This window comes from Populus trichocarpa, chromosome 18 (genome assembly GCF_000002775.5).
Source record: "Populus trichocarpa isolate Nisqually-1 chromosome 18, P.trichocarpa_v4.1, whole genome shotgun sequence".
Classification (NCBI taxonomy): domain Eukaryota; kingdom Viridiplantae; phylum Streptophyta; class Magnoliopsida; order Malpighiales; family Salicaceae; genus Populus; species Populus trichocarpa.
In genome coordinates, this window is record NC_037302.2 from 15,575,125 (window position 1) to 15,594,626 (window position 19,502).

Below are 19,502 nucleotides of genomic sequence, written 5' to 3' on the forward strand. Positions count from 1 at the left end.
CTGAAAAAACCTCTCTATACCTCTCCACGTTTGAACAAGGGAGAAGTTCTATATTTAGAAACACATTCATACAGGTACTCCCTCTTTTTTTTCTTTCTTTTTTTTCTTTTGTACTTTCTAACTTGAGAAAATATGTTAAAAAATAATATAAATCATAAAAACTCTAAATCTATACAAGTTTTTGTACATCACAAACTAATTTTGGAGCTTAAAAATATTCCCTTGTGAAATAAATTAAATAAATATGAAGTTTCAGTTTTCTTCATTGTCACGACCCGAATCCCGGATCCATGACCGGCACATAGGCAAGGTTCCCCTCCAAGGTTCCATACCTATGCGAACCCAAACTTACACACAAACTTATCCTAACTCAATCAGAGTTCAACGCAGCATTTACAACAAAATCAACTTCATAATATAATTCGATTGTCTTAATACAAGAGTTCATATAAATTCAGAGTTTTGGAGCACTAACTAGACATAAAGAGAAAAGGTACAATTTACAACCAAAAGAGCAGGTTCTGAAGGTCCAACAAAATGACCTGCTATCAAGCTATAAGCCTGAAAATGATAAATAATGAGATGGTGAGTTCAACATCTAAGTGAGTAGATAACGTTCAATATACACACATGAGGTGATACAGCAATGAGAAATATATATACAAGTATGGCTTTAGGTTCTTATGGAAATGTTTCTCAAATTGGCCATAACAAGAAGATCATATGGTAAAACTCGTCAGAAAATCAAAATGCAATGAGCATGAGGCTCCGTACTGTGGGATGATCAGTCCACACAGGTTGGTGACTCCCCCGACCAACTAGGGTTCAGATACGATGTGCACAAAGACTAACACTACCCTGTTAGCATGGGTACTCTGACTGGCATACCATAGGTTCATAATCAAACAGACATATTCATATCTCAAGGCTCAACTCATGACATCAATCAAATAAGGAGCTATCAATTCAGAATTCAATTCAAAATATATACTGGTTCATATCAAGAATTCATATTCAATAATTGATCATGCTTTATCAAAACAAGGATAATAATCAACATATATATTATCAAGAAGCATGATCCAATTCATATTAACAAATCAAATATTTATAATATTTCTCATGCATATGAAAAATTATCCACTCACCTGACTCGAAAGCAAACAGAAGTCAAAAGCAGACACCGAAGAAAATCCTACTAACGTCCCGCCGGTAGAATATCAGGATTATCTGAATATAAAGGAGACATATTCAAGAATGACTCAAAAAAATATAACCTATTTAATACACTTATCTAAGGGTGTATTCCATAACCCTATATGTTTTTGAACTATCTAGTTATTTTTTCTAAAAACCCAACATTTAACGGTTTTCCCGAAATCTAATCCATAATAAAACAAATAATAAAATTTGTAATAATTCACTAAATAATCCTCAATTATTCATCAAACCAATCTGAAAAAGGTAATATTACAGCTAGGGACTAATATGTAATTTATCATATTTTTAAGGGTCAAATTGCAACTTTTGTCAAATTGAAGGACCAAACTAAAATTATCATAAATCCATGACTATACTGAAATTCTGACTATAATTAATCCTCAATTCTGTCCAGATCATCTCATTATACTCCAGGGACCATTCTGGAATTTTACCAAATTTTTAGGGTCAAATTGGAGGACTAAATTGAAAGTGTTAAAATTTCATAACTATACAGGAATTCTGCCCATAATTCATATGTTATTCTGTTCAGATTCTCGGAATAGGCTCCAGGGACCAATTTGCAAATTTTTCAAAGTTTGGGGACTAAACTGTAATTTTCCAAAATTGGGGGACCAAACCGAAATTTTGTCATCTTCAACCTCAAACCCAGAATTCTCACAGATTACCTACTGTTCTTTCCAAAATTCTAACTCAACATTCACCATTTACACAATTCATAACTCAAAATCATCACAATCTTCCATAATCAACTCATTAATCAATTACTCATAACAATCAACCTTATAACATTCAATTTAATTCATCAATTAAACCCAAAACACAACTTTTCAAAACCCTAACATTCATCAAAACTGATATTAAGTTCAATTAACATACATTTATACATTTAACAACCTAAATCTTACCTTTAAACTTATTCTCTTCAACTCCTTTCTATTTCCCTTCTAATTCCCTCTTTTCTCTTCTTCCTCTTCTTTCTCCCTTCACTCCTGCCGGTTCTCTCTCGAAATATTCAGATTTCTCTTCTCTTTTTTTTCCTTCTATTTATATTTATCATCTCTTTATACAATTACTACAATACCCCTCATTTAATTTATTCCTACATCTAAGCCTTCAAGGGCTTTCTAGCCTTTTCCTATCCCTTTAATTCAAAACATTACATTCATCTTATGTTCTTATTTTTTGAGAGGGTCCTTGGCTACTAGAAACAAGAATCACACCCTTATGGGTTCAGTAGCTTTATTCAGCCATGCCATCTCAGATTCATCCAAATAAGGGGCCAGAATATCCCTACATCTCCCATGGTAGCTGTTACGCCAATTTATCTCTTCAGGACCAAGAAGGGTCAAGTCGATCATCTTCGTTTGATATGGTGCCCATGTTTTGTGCTCGAAAGATAAGTAGCCCTCTTGTCACCAAAATTGAATTTTGTATCGGCCTCCTTGACGATAAGCACATTCTCCAATCTTATCCCGAAGTTCCCATCCTCATAGTATCCAGGTTCATCTGTTACAGTCATGGAAGCTAATTACGAGCATGTGGTCTGAAACTAATTAAATGAGGTCCTTCATGTACATTTAGGTATGATCCAATACCATGACCAGTGCCATGTCGATAATCAAGACCATCCTTCCATAAAGGAATTCGAGCAAAGAATGTCAAGGGCATGATCATTAGTTCAGTTGAGAAAACAAGCATTACCCAAAGCAACGAAGTTGATGATGGTGTGCTGGCTAGCCAATGCTACACCCCCCCCCTCTGTTTCTGTTTTTTCTTTGTTTGTTCTCTGGTGTTTCTTCTTTGCTTTTTTTTTTTTCCTCTTTTCTTCCCTTACTCTTTTTGTGGTTTTTCCTTTATATTTTTTGTTTTGGTTTTTTATCTTTTTAATATAAATTATATCTTGAGGATTCATTTAATAGTTTAAAATATTAAATTAAAATAGTTCTTTGATATATTCAATCTGATAAATGCATTTTGCCTTCGCAAAAAAATGTGCAGCACACAGAAATGATCCCTTTTTTTTTTGTTCTGAGAAGAAATAATGATCCATTTAAAAGGCCTTCGGATTTCAACACATGAAGGGATGCATACATGTCTCAGGAATTAACAATGGAGGAGGGATAACTTTTAATTGCCACAGATTCCCTCTGAGTAAGCATGTTGAATAGTTTTATGAAAGTGACATAAAATTTGCATGGTGGTTTCGAGGAGCGGGAAGTGGGAGTAATAATTGCTTATAGGAGAAAGAAAGCACAAGGGATTTGCCCTATTGTTTTATTTCTTTAGAGTAAACGGGTATTATCTAGTCCACCTTCATGTTAATCATTTAATTGCTTGTGCTTTCCTTTACGAGATCAGCTATTACTGACAGACTAAAAATAAGTTTGCAGTTCTGATTAAATTAAAACAACAAAAAGGAAAAAGATGGAAGACAGCTTGCTTCCCTTTCCAAGTTCTTTTGACTTCTCCAAAGAAAAGAACATGGCTTTAATTTGATATAGTTGCTTGCACATTGCACTTTGATAAAGTTGCTTCCACTAAGAGAGAGATCTCTCAGTATACCATTGATTTCCTAACATCCCTCTCCAAATTTCTTATTGATTTCCTAACTTCCCTCACCAAATTTCTTAAACATATAGCATGTCTTTAAACGGATCATACTAAAATTAGCATTTTCCAACCCCTTATTGGTTAATTAGCATTTTTTATTATTATTTTCTCACTAAAATTACCGTTTTCTTGCCACCAAAAAAATCAAAATACATGCATAGATGAAGATGTTAACATTTAAATTGGTGGGTGAAGTCTTTTAAGGAAAAGCCTCGAGATTTAATATTTTGGGATTTTTAATAGTTTGATCTTATATATATATATATATAAAGAATTGAAGATTTAATATTTTGGAATTACCAATTAAGATTTAAAGATTTGATCTTATTTTAGCTTTTACAAGAACCAGATCTCATATAACAACTGACATTGATCCTCTTAGTATCTTTTTCTGTCCGTAGAACTGGTGCTAGCTAAAGCCAAAGGGATTACTGTGCCAGATGGGAAGCAAATACCCGAGCCCTCTCTTACAAGCATATCTTAAAGCAGTGTAATGTGAACACGTTGAACAGTTAGTGTGAATAAATAAATAAAGCAAGTGATTCGTGAAAGTGACATTGGTGGTTTCCAGGAGGCAGTGAGACTATTCTTTGCATACAGCACAAGGGGTTTGCATGTTAATCAATTATTGACTAAAACTAAGCTTGCTGTTTACCTTTCGTAGGTGAAGTTGTAGCTTCCTGCCAATTTCTATTGACTTCTCCGAAGAAAAAAACATAAAGTTGCTTCCAAATTGCTTTGACTTTGATAGCTAGTCTTCCACTAAGAGAGGATCGTCATTGGTTTCCAAATATATAAATAAATAAATTGATCTTTCTTAGTTTTTGAAATCCATGCCTTCTAGAGTTCATACCAAATTCTTATTTGGTTGTAGAATTTGTATGTAGGATTCTTGATTGATCAGTTAGATCTTGATTATATTATTGGTGTGAAAAGGCAATAATTAATAACCTTGGAAACTTAGAAGTAAGTATAAATGCAAAAGGGATATTGTTGTAGTTGAATAAAGCTTGATAAGTATAAATGAGATAAAAAAAAAATAGGAATTTGAAATTAAGAGAGAGAACCAATAGGAGAGAAGAAAAAATAAAAGAAAAAGAAGAGAAAGGAGGGAAAGATAAATAAAGAAAAAGAGAGTCAGATAAAATAAGTATTAAAAGTAAGATTTATGTTTTAATGTGTATAATTTTGATATTTATTTTTAATTTTTATTTTGTTGAAGATTAGAATTTTAAAAATTTTAATTAATAAATTAATTTGAGTTAACTGTCAACTACCTGGAAAAATTCCCTTCCTAATCAGGATAGGATAGTGGACCTCCATATAGGGACAAAAGTGCTACCTTATTAGTGCAATTCGGTTGGATATCCCAATCTTTGAGTTTGAGTCACTAGTGCCAGTCTTTGACCAAGAAACGTAGGCAGATCGACTGTATCTATTCAATTCAAGATTAGCCAGGACTCTTTCCCTTATCAAGAGCTTACCGGACTGATTGTCTTCAATGTCCGGAGTATGAGTCTATGTCTGATCATTTACTTTTAGGAATAGAATTTAGATTCTGATCTTTAGTAATTTTATGTTATGAGATAACAGATAGAGTTGACTTCCTGTTACTGTTCGGGAAGAGAGTTTGACTTAAGGGAATGTCTAGAGAGTGAGTTCCGAAGTATTTTCCGGGACATGTGATCTTCTATTCTATTTTGAGATAGGTTGTGAGAATAGCTTCTCTTAGGAGAGTCTAGTCTATCTTTATTTAATTTCCTGGTTTTAAATTCATTTTCAAATAAAATATATTTTAAAAAATAATATTTAACACATTTCTAAACATTGTTGACTACAAATGATTTTTGTCCACGAAAATGAGTAGTGTTTGTTTTCTTTTTGCCAAATTACATTGTCGTTTCAAAGCCTATATTTTGTGCACGACATGGTAAGTAAACTTTTCCCCGCTTGATAATTTCAAATCTCCCCTTTGATTCACTTCTCCAGATAAATAAATAAATAAATAATAATAATAATAATAATAATAATAATAATAATAATAATAATAATAACAACGAGTTTTATTACATGTTATTGTCGTACTGACCATCACTAGATAGAACTTGAGATATCTTTGTAGGTCATCTGAAATGTGATCATCAACAGAGATGGACACAAGATGAGGCAGTGCTTAACACGCGGGGGTTTTGTCCAAGCTTGCGTTATGGAATTGTATGTCTCTTGGCTCCACGGGTCAGAGGTGAGGACTTCCTCTCCAACTATATCAATCTAAAAATTTAAGTCTGAAAAACAGGGAAAAACGCAATGTTCAGTCGCTATCTGGTGTATGGGTTGGTGGTGGCAGGGCTGCGTGTTGGTTTCTTCAAGGATAATCCATGCTGTCATTAGCGAGCCGAATTGCTCCTCGGCAACATCAATGTCATGATAATTGCAGATGTTCGATCTGATAAATGCATTTTGCCTTCGCAAAAAAATGTGCAGCACACGTTTTCTTCAATTATGGATAAGAAATAATCCCCCTTTTTTTTTTCTGAGAAGAAATAATGATCCATCTTAAAGGCCTTCAGATTTCAACACATGAAGGGATGCTGTAATATCTCAGGAATTAACAATGGTGGAGGGATAACTTTTAATTGCCACTGATTTCATGACAAAACGCACCGTACTAAGCTGTTGTTAAGCCGTTACTTAGGCGGACCGTTTCAATCAAATGTAATTCTCATTACTGGGAAGGTTGTCAAGTCAGCACCATCTTCTGCTCTGCCTATATATAATGGCAGTTGTAACAGAATGGGCAAGCAAAAAATGAATGAGAACAATTGTTAATTCCTGCTGTGGATTCCCTCTCTTCTCTCAGTCTTTCTCTCGCTCCCTCCCTCTGCTTCTCTGTCTTCTCAACACAGATTGGAGGATTCTTAATCGGGTTATTACCTATATATCGTGATCTTATACCAGCTTTGTGATGTATGCAGGAATAATGTTGGACTTTAAATGGTTTTATTTCTTAAATAAATCAAAGAATTTAAGTTAATCTCTTGGCAGCAGGATGGATGAAAAAATAAATCATCTGTATCAATACTCTCCTGACTACTTGGAACACCTTGCTTAAGACATCAGGAGATCAAGATATTTAATATGAAATTCAACACGAGCTGATGATCCCAGTTCTTTGCCAAAAGCAAATAGTAACAGCAAAATCATTAGCGAGCCGAATTGCTCCTCGGCAACATCACTGTCATGATAATTGCATATGTTCGATCTAACAGTAGACTCAATGATTGAAACAGTATAATGTACGTAGACAAGTTGAATAGTTAGTGTGAATAAATAAAGCAGGTGATTCATAAAATTAAAAATAATTGCCTGTGCTTCCCTTTACGAGATCAGCTGTTACTGACAGACTAATACATGTATGTTTATCCATGCTAGCAGCTGACCCGAGTAGTACTGTTTATTTCTGGCCAAGTGATTTTCTTTGGAGTTTCGATCTTCATTAATTGTTCTGGCTTTTTAATTACAAAAAGTACATAACACTGTTGTTATAGCATCTAACAACAGTAGACTCAAGGATTTAAAGCAGTGTCATGCGAATACGTTGAATAGTTAGTGTGAATAATTAAAGCATAAAGTGACATAAAGTTTGCATATAGGACAAGGAAAGCACATGCAGAAAGTGACATAAAGTTGTAGCTTCCTGCCAATTTCTATTGCAATGACTTTAATAGCTAGTCTTCCACTAAGAGATCTCTCTCTCAGTATACCATTGAATTCCTAATTCCCCTCACCAAATTTCTTAAACCTTTCTCATGATCTGTGCTTCCTTTTTCTGATTGAATCGAATCATCGCGTATTCTGTTCTTGATCTGTATCTTTCTTGCTTGAAAGGTAAATCCTACTTTCTCTTCTTGTTTTTCTACCACTAATTTTGTTTCAAATAAGATTTGCCCATTTGGTTGTAGAATTAATAAGTAGGATTGTAGATTGATCAATCAAGTAGAACATAATTGTTTATGTGTTGCTTGATCTATTTTAGAACTCAAAACTCATATTTAGCTTTGTTCTTACATATTGCCATCAACTTAAACTACTTATCTTGAAAACAGCTGCTCTAAAGGTTTCTTTTGTCTGTTGAGTGGCTCTTGTCAGCTTGACAGGTGACTAGTTTGCCTACTCTTTCTCATATTCTTGTGCTTACATTTTCAGATCAGCTTTCCCAGAGTTTCAACATTGGGGCGCGTCCACACGTTTCCCCACTCAGCAATTAGCTTCAGATTCTTTTGTTAAAATTCTTTTGAATCCAGGTAAAGTGTTTATACTTCATCTTCTTCATTTTGTTGCTGTCTTTGTTTTTGACGAGTAACTATTGTTTGAATCTTTTTAAGTAAAACACAAGTTGTACAAATTTTATTGAGAAACTTTGGATTTTGTATCATCAATAGTTTCCAAATATAAATAAATTGATCTTTCTTAGTTTTTTATAAATAAATTGCCTATTCGAGTTCGTACCAAATTCATTTTTTTTTCTTTTTATATTCTTTGCTGTTTTTAACTTATTGTTTTAGTTTCAACCTTTCCTTTTCCGATTGATGTAACTTACATTAATTTTATTCAATATTTTGACTCTGTTTTATATATAGGGCAAAATGGTTCAATCAACTGACCCATTTTGGCACCATGTTGAGGAGATGAAGTGTATGTATTGCGGGCGTCAATTTCCTAACGATACTTCCATTTCAAGGATCAAATGGCATTTATCAGGAGAGAAAGGGCGTGGTGTTGCAATTTGTGAAAGAGTTCCTAAACAAGTTCAAGAAGCAGCTTTTCTAGCTATGCATGGTGCCAACAAAAGACATAAAGGCATAGCAAGTTCAAGCAATTTTAATGATAATGCCATTTCAACCACTCCACAAGAACAAAACAATGAAGTCGACAATTTGGCAGGAGATGGAGGAACGACACAAGCAGCGGATAGAATGGGTCACCCACTTGGAAGAAGTGTGGAAGAGTTCAGTAGATGGTTAATGGAGGATGAAACAGAGAATGGGACTGGAGGAGTAGTGCAGCCTGGTGCAGGAGCTAGCTCTTCTGGAGGGCTTACAGGCAACACAAATGAGACTCCAGGAGATCCATTACCTACTAGCTTACATGTTGAAGTCGACAATGTGGCACCACAAGGGCAACATCTGGAGAGAGTAACTGGGCAGCCTGTTGTAAGAGGTAGTTCTCATGAGAGGCCACTTGTTAATCACGATGAGCCTCAAGAAGATCAACTCTGTCCTCCACTAGTGAACATGGTTGGAGACCCTGGGCAGCCTGTTGTGAGAGATAGCTCTCGTGAAGTTCTTCAACGTAATGGCGATGAGAGCGGACGAGATGTGTTTCTAACTGAAGAACTAACAGGTGGAGAGTTTGAAAATAATAAGAATGCTATCTGGTCGTGGGTAATGAATGATGAGGCCTCATCAAGTATTGGCATTTACGGGATGGGGGGTGTGGGCAAAACAACATTGCTCACACATATCTACAATCAGCTTCTACAAGAACGTGGCACTTTTCCCCATGTTCACTGGATCACGGTATCGCAGGATTTTAGTGTTTCTAAATTGCAGAATCTTATTGCAGAAGACATTCATTTAGATCTTTCAAATGAAGACAACGAGAGGAAAAGGGCTGCAAAACTGTCAAAAGCATTTATTAAGAAACAACGGTGGGTTCTCATCTTAGATGATTTGTGGGACTGTTTTGATTATAATAAGGTGGGAATTCCTATCAGAGTGAAGGGATGCAAACTAATTCTTACAACTCGATCATTTGGAGTTTGTCAGCGGATGTTCTGCCAGAAGACAATCAAAGTGGAGCCTCTTTCAGTGGAAGAAGCTTGGGCTCTGTTCATGAAGGTACTTGGATGTATTCCTCCAGAAGTGGAAGAAACTGCAAAATCTATTGCAAGTGAATGTGCTGGTTTGCCGCTAGGAATTATAACCATGGCTGCAACCATGAGGGGAGTGGTTGACGTACGTGAGTGGAGGAATGCATTGGAGGAATTGAGAGAATCAAAAGTTAGAAAAGATGATATGGAGCCTGACGTATTCTACGTATTGAGATTTAGTTATAACCATCTAAGTGATTCAGCACTGCAACAATGTTTCTTGTACTGTGCATTATTCCCGGAGGACTTCGAGATCCTTAGAGAGGATTTGATAGCTTATTTGATTGATGAGGGAGTGATAAAAGGGCTAAAGACTAGGGAGGCAGAATTTAACAACGGCCACTCGATGCTTAATAAACTTGAAAGAGTCTGCCTATTGGAAAGTGCTGAGGAAGGGTATGTCAAGATGCATGACTTGATTAGGGACATGGCCATCCAAATACTACAAGAGAACTCTCAAGGCATGGTCAAAGCAGGAGCACGGTTAAGAGAAGTGCCGGGTGCAGAGGAGTGGACAGAGAATCTTACTAGAGTTTCACTGATGCATAACCAGATTGAAGAAATTCCTTCCACGCATTCACCGAGGTGTCCCAGTCTTTCAACTCTATTGTTATGCGACAATTCAGAGTTGCAATTTATAGCAGATTCATTTTTTGAGCAGTTGCATTGGCTCAAGGTTCTTGATCTGTCTCGTACAGGTATTACAAAACTACCTGATTCTGTCTCTGAATTGGTGAGTCTCACTGCATTACTGCTCATTGATTGTAAGATGTTAAGGCATGTACCGTCATTAGAAAAGCTCAGGGCACTGAAGAGGTTAGATCTCTCTGGTACTTGGGCACTTGAAAAGATTCCTCAAGGCATGGAATGTCTAGGCAACCTGAGGTATCTTAGAATGAATGGATGTGGTGAAAAGGAGTTTCCTAGTGGGTTGTTACCTAAGCTCTCTCACCTGCAAGTCTTTGTATTGCAGGAGTGGATTCCTTTTACCGAAGATATAGTGAGCCATTATGTTCCGGTAACAGTTAAAGGAAAGGAAGTGGCATGGTTGAGGAAGTTGGAAAGTTTGGAATGCCATTTTGAAGGTTACTCAGACTACGTGGAGTATCTCAAATCTCGGGATGAAACCAAATCACTAACCACATACCAAATTCTTGTAGGACCACGGGATAAGTATCGTTATGGTTATGATTATAATTATGGTTATGATTATAATTATGGTTATGATGGTTGCAGAAGGAAAACAATTGTTTGGGGTAACTTGAGTATCGACAGAGATGGAGGTTTTCAGGTCATGTTTCCAAAGGACATTCAACAACTGACTATTTATAATAATGATGATGCAACAAGTTTATGCGATGTTTCCTCTCAAATAAAGTATGCAACTGATCTGGAGGCTATCAACATTAGTTATTGCAATAGCATGGAGAGCTTGGTTTCATCTTCTTGGTTCCGCTCTGCTCCACTACCATCTCCATCTTACAACGGTATATTTTCTGGTCTTAAACGGTTTAATTGTTCTGGTTGTAAGAGCATGAAGAAGTTGTTCCCTCTTGTCTTGCTGCCAAGCCTCGTAAACCTGGAAGAGATTACAGTTAAAGGTTGTGAGAAAATGGAGGAGATAATAGATGGAACAAGACCAGATGAAGAGGGGGTTATGGGTGAAGAAACCAGCAGCAGCAATATCGAATTCAAACTCCCAAAGTTAAGAAATATGGAATTGAGAGGATTACCAGAACTGAAAAGCATTTGTAGTGCAAAATTGATTTGCGATTCTATCGAAGAAATTGTAGTAAGATATTGCGAGAAGATAGAGGAGATATTAAGTGGAACAAGATCAGATGAAGAAGGGGTTAAGGGTGAAGAAAGCAACAGCTGTAGCATCACCGATCTCAATCTCACAAAATTAAGGGGTCTAACATTGATTGAATTACCAGAACTGGAAAGCATTTGTAGTGCAAAACTGATTTGCGATTCTCTCAAAGAGATTGCAGTTTATAATTGTAAGAAGCTGAAAAGGATGCCAATTTGTCTCCCGTTGCTTGAAAATGGCCAGCCATCTCCTCCCCCTTCTCTTGAAGAAATATATATAGATTCAGAAGAATGGTGGGAGTCAGTAGTGGAGTGGGAGCATCCTAACGCAAAGGATGTGCTTCTTCCCTTTGTAAGGGTTTATGGAGGATGAGTGACGACACTGCCCTTGATATAATATTAAATTAAGAGTAAGCATTGTTGTTTTAATTGGATTAAGCTTAAGCTATGTGTCTACTTAATGACTGATGTGTTTATTATATCAATAGGTTTGACATTTATTTAGAGAGTAAAACATCAAATGCAAGATAGTGGAGGATGCGATGTCATCCGTCCCTTTATGGAGTTTTCATTCCTAAGCATTCATGTGAATCTCTTGTAATTAAAAGTAGCTCATTAACTCTTTTTTTATGTCTGATTTATTGGAGGTTTGTTGAATCTGAGTTTGTCTTCTTTTATTTGACAAATTCGTCATTGTGTTATTGACTGTCTTTGCGCCTTTAAAATGAACAGTAAAACAACTTTTAAACCTTTAATTGTTATTATTACGAGTTGATTCATAAAATTATATTATTTCGAGTTAATATATATTTAATATGTAAATTTATTTTAAAAGCTTAAAAATAAATAAAATCATGTTAAAATCAAGTAAAATAAAGTGAAATCACGAGTTTAAAACCGTTTTTACGAATTTAATAAAAACAAATACATTGCTGCAGTGCCGTACATTAGATATTTTGATCTGGATGGACGGTGAGGATGCAATGCATCTTGGTCTAGGTGGGGTCCAAAGTAAGAGTTTTGAAAATAACATTAATGATTTTTGAAGTATAGTTAAAGATAATTGCAGATGTTGCTGGCATGTCTGTTTTAAGATATGTTTTGCAATTATATTTTGTAAAATTTGAAAAAAATTAAAATATTTTTTTATATTTTTAAATCTGATATATTAATATTAAAAATAATTTTTTAAAAATAAAATAAAAATTATTTTAAAAAACAATCATTATTATTTTTTTAAATATCTTTAAAAAAACATCTTTATTTAACACATAGCTGGCTCGGTCAACAGCTGGCTCCAGTGAACCGAAAGCCATGTATTTTATAATGTTTTGCACTTTGCCTTGTTCATAAATTGATAGAAAATAATAGTAATATAACGTCTGCGTGTATACTCACCGTTACTGATCCATTTGGCATTTTAAAGCTTTATACCTAACTTAACGGAATTGTATCATGACCATATTCATGTCTGCTATGAGAAGTACAAGTTGGAGCTTTTTGGCGGCTCACAGACAAGGTTGTTTGTCATGGATGAGTCTTTTGAATTAATTACATGATTGATTTAAATTGATTCTTGAATTATTAAATCTATTTTTAAAAAAAATTATAATTTTATGATTTTACTATTTATTTTTACAATCTAAATTTATATTGTGTAAAAAACTTTAAAGGTGTTCAAAAGAGGACACCATCATCTTCTCAATGGTATTACCCATGCCTGCAATAGATGTGTGGTTTGGCCTCTAACACATCTTTTATCTTCTCCTCCTTATTTTGTTTCTCTTCTCCTTACAAAAATGTAAAATTGTACTTTTATTTGGTTTTTGTATTTAATTTATTTTTTATATTTTTAATTGTTATATATTTTATTTTATTTTTAAAGTTTTTTCTTCAATTTCATACCTATTATTCTTTTAATTACTATTTTTTTTAATTATTTTTCTAATTAAATTTTGTTTTCAATTTAATCTTTTAGCATTTAATTTCAAAATATTTTTATATCAAATTTAGTCATTATTCTTTTTATTATTATTATTATTATTATTTTGTTTTGAAGCCTTTTATATTGCATTTTTTTTTCAAATTCATCCCTCATTATTTTGTTGATTTATAATTTTGCTTTTTTATTTTTTAGAGTTTGTCTTTTATATAGTTGGTCCCTAGCTCATGAGCTTTTTTTATTGCATTTTTTTTAAAAATCTATCTCACTATTTTGTTGAATCTGATCTATATCTTAGGTTTTTTTTAAAAAATTCAATTTTTTTCTTTTTTATCTTTATACATTTGATTTATTGGAGGTTAGTTTTTATACCTTTATTTTTATTTATTTATATTTAATTATCTCAATTTTATTCTTATGCTCATAATTATAAATTTAATGTGTTGACGCGAGTAAAATAGATGAAAAAAATTTAACTTAGAATGTGAAAAATCTTAAATATTACGGTGCAATAATACTGCACTATCAAACAAGTGAAATGAGACACTATTCAACACTTCAAGAGCATCAAACATCAAGGAATTTTTGATGTATAAATATCTAAAATAAATTTTAAATTATCTGATCTATAATTTTTTTTTATTTTAGATTAATTTTTTAATGTTTTTATATTATTTTGATGTGTAAATAACTAAAATAAGTTTTAAATATAAAAACAATATTTTAAAATAAAAAATATTTAAAAAACAACTTCAACACATACCATGGAGAATTTACAGCAGTGGTTCGTGGAAGATGCTGCCAACTTTCTCTGCTTAATGTTCAATGTATCTCATCAGTCCAAAACACACTTCATTTCACAGTATCCGTTTCATGGATACAATGAGTTGCTAGGGAAGATTACGTTGTTCACTGGTAATTTTTTTCCCATTTCACTAATTTAAAACGAGAGCCTTGAAGAAGTGGTTGATGTATGACTTCATATGACAAATCTGGTGAGCAATCTCATCACATTGATTAGAAAATGAGAAGATGAAATGAAGCAACATTTTGGAGGGGGGATTCAAAACCAATATAGGGAGAGGGAGGGACCCTCTTCTTTAAAGTTGTCTACAGGCATTGCAAATTTGACGGTAGTGGTTCGTGGAAGATGCTGCCACCTGCAATCAATCAATTAATATAGTGAGGGAGGGAGAGGGACCCTCTGTTTTCAAGTTGAATGTATCTGATCACCATTCCAATAAGCACGCTTCATTTTCTCTTTAATATTTCACAGCATACTTCTCTCTTTCCCGTGCTCAACATTTCTTCTTTGATTTCCCCAACAAAAACAAGACAATATGGCAGCAGAACTTCTTCTTACGTTTGCCGTGGAGGAGTCTTTGCGAAGGATGATTTCCATAGCTGCTGAAGGGATCGGACTTGCTTGGGGACTGAATGGACAGCTGCAAAACCTCGTAGATTCTTTGACCATGATTCGAGCTGTGTTGCGAGATGCAGCAACAAGGCCAGCGCCAGAAGATGGTGTGAAGCGTTGGCTGGATAAGCTTCAAGATGGAGCTCATGATGCTGAAGATGTTCTAGACGAGTTTGATTATGAACAGAAGGGAAAGGTATGTGATTTTGTTTCACTCCACAACCCTATTGTATTCCGTTGGAAAATGTGTCATAAAGTCAAGAGGATCCATGGAGCCTTAGATGAAATCCTGAAACTTGGCGGTGATCTTGGATTGGCAAATCGCCCTGAAGTTAGGCGAGATCCACCCCGGCAGACAGATTCCTTCCTTGACAGCTCAGCTGACACCTCAGCAGTTGTAGTAGGAAGGGAGGATGATGTCTCTAAAGTTGTGGAATGGCTGACCGAATCCCAACATGTCCTTTCGGTTGTTCCTATAGTGGGGATGGCTGGCCTCGGAAAGACTACTATAGCAAAGAATGTTTATAAAGAAGTCAAGGAAAGAAAGCTTTTTGATGAAACAATATGGGTTTGTGTTTCTAATCATTTTGATGAAGTGAAGATTTTACGAGAAATGTTGCAAACGATGGATAAAACTACGGGGGCGTTGGAGAATATTGATGCAATTCTTCAAAACCTCAAGAAACAGCTGGAAAATAAAACATTTCTTCTTGTTCTCGATGATGTGTGGAATCGTAATCGTAATAAATGGAATGGTTTGATGGATGGGTTGTTAAAAATTAAAAGCAAAAATGGGAATGCTGTTGTTGTTACAACCCGCATTAAGGAAGTAGCAAGCATGATGGAGACTTCTCCTGGGATTCAGCTTGAGCCAGAAAAACTATCAGATGATGAATGCTGGTCCATTATCAAGCAAAAAGTGAGTGGGGGTGGAGGAGCACCATTAGCTGCAGACTCGGAATCTATTGGAAAAGAGATTGCAAAGAATGTGGGGGGGCTTCCATTGCTTGCTAATGTTTTGGGAGGAACACTGCGGCAAAAGGAGACAAAGGAGTGGGAGTCAATTCTAAGCAATAGATTTTGGCATTCCACCGATGGAAATGAAGCTTTGGATATATTGAGATTCAGTTTTGATCACCTGTCATCTCCATCACTGAAAAAATGTTTTGCATACTGTTCCATTTTTCCTAAAGATTTTGAAATTGAAAGGGAAGAGCTAATTCAACTTTGGATGGGTGAAGGTTTTCTTGGGCCATCAAATCAGAGGATGGAAGACATGGGCAACAAGTATTTCAATGACTTGCTTGCAAACTCCCTTTTTCAAGATGTTGAAAGGAATGAGTATGGGATGGTAACAAGTTGCAAGATGCATGATCTTGTGCATGATCTTGCATTACAGGTCTCAAAAGCAGAAACGTTAAATCCAGAGCCGGGTTCGGCTGTTGATGGTGCATCTCATATTCTTCATCTCAATCTCATTTCTTGTGGGGATGTTGAGTCAACATTTCAAGCGCTTGATGCTAGAAAGTTGCGTACTGTTTTCTCAATGGTTGATGTATTGAATCAGTCTAGGAAATTCAAAAGCTTGAGAACTCTCAAATTGCAACGGTCTAATATCACAGAATTACCAGATTCAATTTGCAAGCTGGGACATTTGAGATATCTTGATGTCTCACATACCAATATCAAAGCATTACCAGAATCCATCACCAATCTCTACCTTTTCGAAACATTAAGACTCACTGATTGTTTCTGGCTACAAAAGCTTCCCAAGAAAATGAGAAATTTAGTTAGCTTGAGACACCTTCATTTTAATGATAAAAACCTAGTGCCGGCTGATGTGAGCTTCTTAACACGTCTACAAACGTTGCCAATCTTTGTTGTGGGTCCAGATCATAAAATTGAAGAGCTGAGATGTTTGAATGAGCTAAGAGGAGAATTGGAGATATGGTGTCTTGAGCGAGTGAGAGACAGAGAAGATGCCGAGAAGGCAAAACTGCGTGAAAAAAGAATGAACAAATTGGTGTTTAAATGGAGTGATGAAGGTAACAGCAGTGTTAACATCGAGGATGTGCTGGATGCTCTACAGCCTCACCCAGACATAAGAAGCTTAACAATTGAGGGTTACTGGGGTGAAAAGTTCCCATCATGGATGTCTATGTTGCAGCTCAATAATTTGATGGTGCTGAGATTGAAAGATTGCAGCAACTGCAGACAACTCCCAATACTCGGATGTTTTTCTCGCCTTGAGATTCTAGAGATGAGTGGAATGCCTAATGTGAAATGTATAGGCAATGAGTTCTATAGTAGTAGTGGCAGCACAGAAGTACTGTTTCCAGCACTAAAAGAACTCAGCCTGTTGGGTATGGATGGTCTTGAAGAATGGATGGTACCGTGTGGAGAAGGTGATCAAGTATTTCCTTGTCTTGAAAAGTTGAGCATTGAGTGGTGTGGCAAGTTGAGAAGCATTCCAAGCGTACAACACTGCACAACTCTGGTGAAATTGGATATAGATGGCTGCCTTGAGTTGATCTCAATTCCTGGTGATTTTCAAGAATTGAAATATTCTTTGAAGATATTGTCGATGTATAATTTGAAATTGGAAGCTCTTCCGAGCGGACTACAATGTTGCGCATCTCTAGAGGAATTGTACATATGGGATTGCAGGGAGCTTATCCATATCAGTGATTTACAAGAATTGTCTTCGCTTCGAAGATTAGAGATTAGAGGTTGTGATAAGATCAGCAGTATTGAATGGCATGGTTTACGACAATTACCTTCTCTTGTTTATTTAGAAATCAGTGGGTGTCGGAGTTTGAGTCATTTCCCAGACGATGATTGCTTAGGCGGCCTCACCCAACTGAAGGAATTGGCCATTGGTGGTTTCTCAGAGGAGCTGGAGGCTTTTCCTGCAGGAGTTTTAAACTCATTCCAACACCTCAACTTGAGTGGATCCCTTGAAAGACTGGAGATATGTGGATGGGATAAACTGAAGAGCATACCACATCAACTCCAACACCTCACTGCCCTTGAGAGATTGGAAATATGTGATTTCAGGGGAGAGGGATTTGAGGAAGCTTTGCCAGATTGGTTGGCCAACCTTTCTTCTCTTCGATATCTTGGGATTGATAATTGTAAGAATCTTAAGTATCTGCCAACCTCAACAGCCATTCAACGCCTCTCCAAACTGAAGGGATTGCGGATTTTGGGGGGATGTCCACATCTCTCAGAAAATTGTAGAAAGGAGAACGGCTCTGAGTGGCCCAAGATTTCTCATATCCCAACAATCGATATAGTATAGAGGGTACAAGTGTAAGTTGAGATTTTAGCTAAATTCTTGAAAATATAATAATAATTGGTTCCACTAATTTAATAATCGCATTCATTGAATATACTTACTGTACAGGTAAGTTGGGATTTTAATTTTTTATGAATAAAATAGTTTAATCAAACATTTTTATGAGTATTCTCTTTGACATCCAAAATTGTGGTCTGACAGAGCTTAGAGGCCTAGATCTGCAAACAGGACTTTTCACACTAAGACATATGAAAGCTACTACCAGGAACTTCGATGCGGAAAACAAAGTCGACAAAGTCGGCAAGGGTGATTTCAGTTCTGTTTACAAGGTAACTGCATGTTTAATGGTTCTGTCCTAACTACATTCTATAAGTTAGCCGTAGAAAATAGCTATGGAAATAGGTCATATGTTCCCCATAAACCTTTTGGATTCTTTCTAGTTTTAGATGTAGTAAGGCAAATAAAGAAAGCAGTGCAAACTATTAATTGCTAGCCATAAGTTTGAGGTGGGAACTTTTAATTATTGAACACAGCGTTCACTATCAGATGGAACTGTGTGATTGCAGTGATGCTGCTTTCCTCAAAGTCTAAGCAAGGAAACCGTGAAATTGTGAATGAGATAGGAATGATATCTGCACTGCAACATCCAAATCTTGTAAAGTTGTGTTGAAGGAAACCAATTGATGCTTGGGTACGAGTACATGCAGAACAATTGCCTGTCCCGTGCTCTATTTGGTGAGTTAATTTCTTCCTTCCATCAGAAGCATTTTGGAAAAATGGTATTTTGTTTGGCTTTAAAAAAGTGAATGTCTTTTATCTTCTATAATTTACAGGGAAGGGTGTAAAGTTCTGATTGAAACTGGACTGGCCTATCAGGCAGAAAAATTGCCTGGGAGTAGCTAGAGGTTTGGATTACCTCCATGAAGAGTCAATAATAAAAATTGGGCATGGGGATATCAAAACAAGCAATGTGTTTCTTGATAAGGAACTCAATGCCAAAATTTCTGATTTTGGTTTGGCAAAGCTAAATGAAGATGGACAGTACCCACATCGGCACTCGGATTGCTGGAACCATGTAAGTTCTTCAATGAGAACATTTATATGTTTTTTAAACCAGGGCTGAAGATGACTATATTTTCAAGAATGAATCTTGGTATGTGATTTTGTGTCAACTGTCTTGCAGTCATATCTCCATTCTCCAATAGATGCCCCCAAAATGCATATCTTGTAAAATGCACCTTTTCCATGATCCTTGAAGTGGTAGGTC

The 19,502-nt window shown here is 35.6% G+C and overlaps 2 protein-coding genes and 2 long non-coding RNA genes across 17 annotated transcripts in view; 2 read left to right on the forward strand and 2 right to left on the reverse strand.

Moving 5' to 3' along the window:
• The window catches only part of LOC112325466 (probable disease resistance protein At4g27220), a 210,283-nt gene that overhangs the window by 127,991 nt on the left and 62,790 nt on the right, over window positions 1-19,502 (forward strand). For 2 of the 8 annotated variants that reach the window (XM_052449237.1, XM_052449236.1), the window contains one exon: window positions 10,243-10,582. The exons of 1 other annotated variant lie outside the window; for it this stretch is intronic. In XM_052449237.1, coding sequence (XP_052305197.1) covers window positions 10,243-10,582 — 340 coding nt within the window. Of the gene's footprint in view, window positions 1-7,517; window positions 7,723-8,040; window positions 8,139-10,242; window positions 10,583-19,502 lie in introns of those variants that run through there. 5 more of the 8 variants (XM_052449244.1, XM_052449245.1, XM_052449239.1 and 2 more) reach the window with 4 other exon arrangements.
• LOC127904738 (uncharacterized) overlaps window positions 1-19,502 on the reverse strand; it is a 131,325-nt gene that overhangs the window by 49,666 nt on the left and 62,157 nt on the right. For both annotated transcript variants that reach the window (XR_008058141.1, XR_008058140.1), the window contains exon 2: window positions 10,480-11,345. This is a non-coding gene — a long non-coding RNA (uncharacterized LOC127904738). The remainder of the gene's footprint in view (window positions 1-10,479; window positions 11,346-19,502) is intronic.
• LOC127904739 (uncharacterized) lies at window positions 226-2,229 on the reverse strand. Its single transcript, XR_008058142.1, has 3 exons — window positions 2,130-2,229; window positions 1,149-1,230; window positions 226-561 (listed from the first exon to the last, which is right to left on the reverse strand). It is a non-coding gene; the product is annotated as an uncharacterized LOC127904739 (long non-coding RNA).
• LOC18110949 (putative disease resistance protein RGA3) overlaps window positions 14,782-19,502 on the forward strand; it is a 40,820-nt gene continuing 36,099 nt past the window's right edge. For 4 of the 6 annotated variants that reach the window (XM_052449254.1, XM_052449256.1, XM_052449253.1 and 1 more), the window contains exons 1-4: window positions 14,782-18,249; window positions 18,437-18,564; window positions 18,802-18,970; window positions 19,069-19,310. In XM_052449254.1, coding sequence (XP_052305214.1) covers window positions 14,861-18,238 — 3,378 coding nt within the window. In that variant the 5' untranslated portion in view covers window positions 14,782-14,860 and the 3' untranslated portion in view covers window positions 18,239-18,249; window positions 18,437-18,564; window positions 18,802-18,970; window positions 19,069-19,310. The remainder of the gene's footprint in view (window positions 18,250-18,436; window positions 18,565-18,801; window positions 18,971-19,068; window positions 19,311-19,502) is intronic. The other 2 variants (XM_052449252.1, XM_052449248.1) reach the window with 2 other exon arrangements.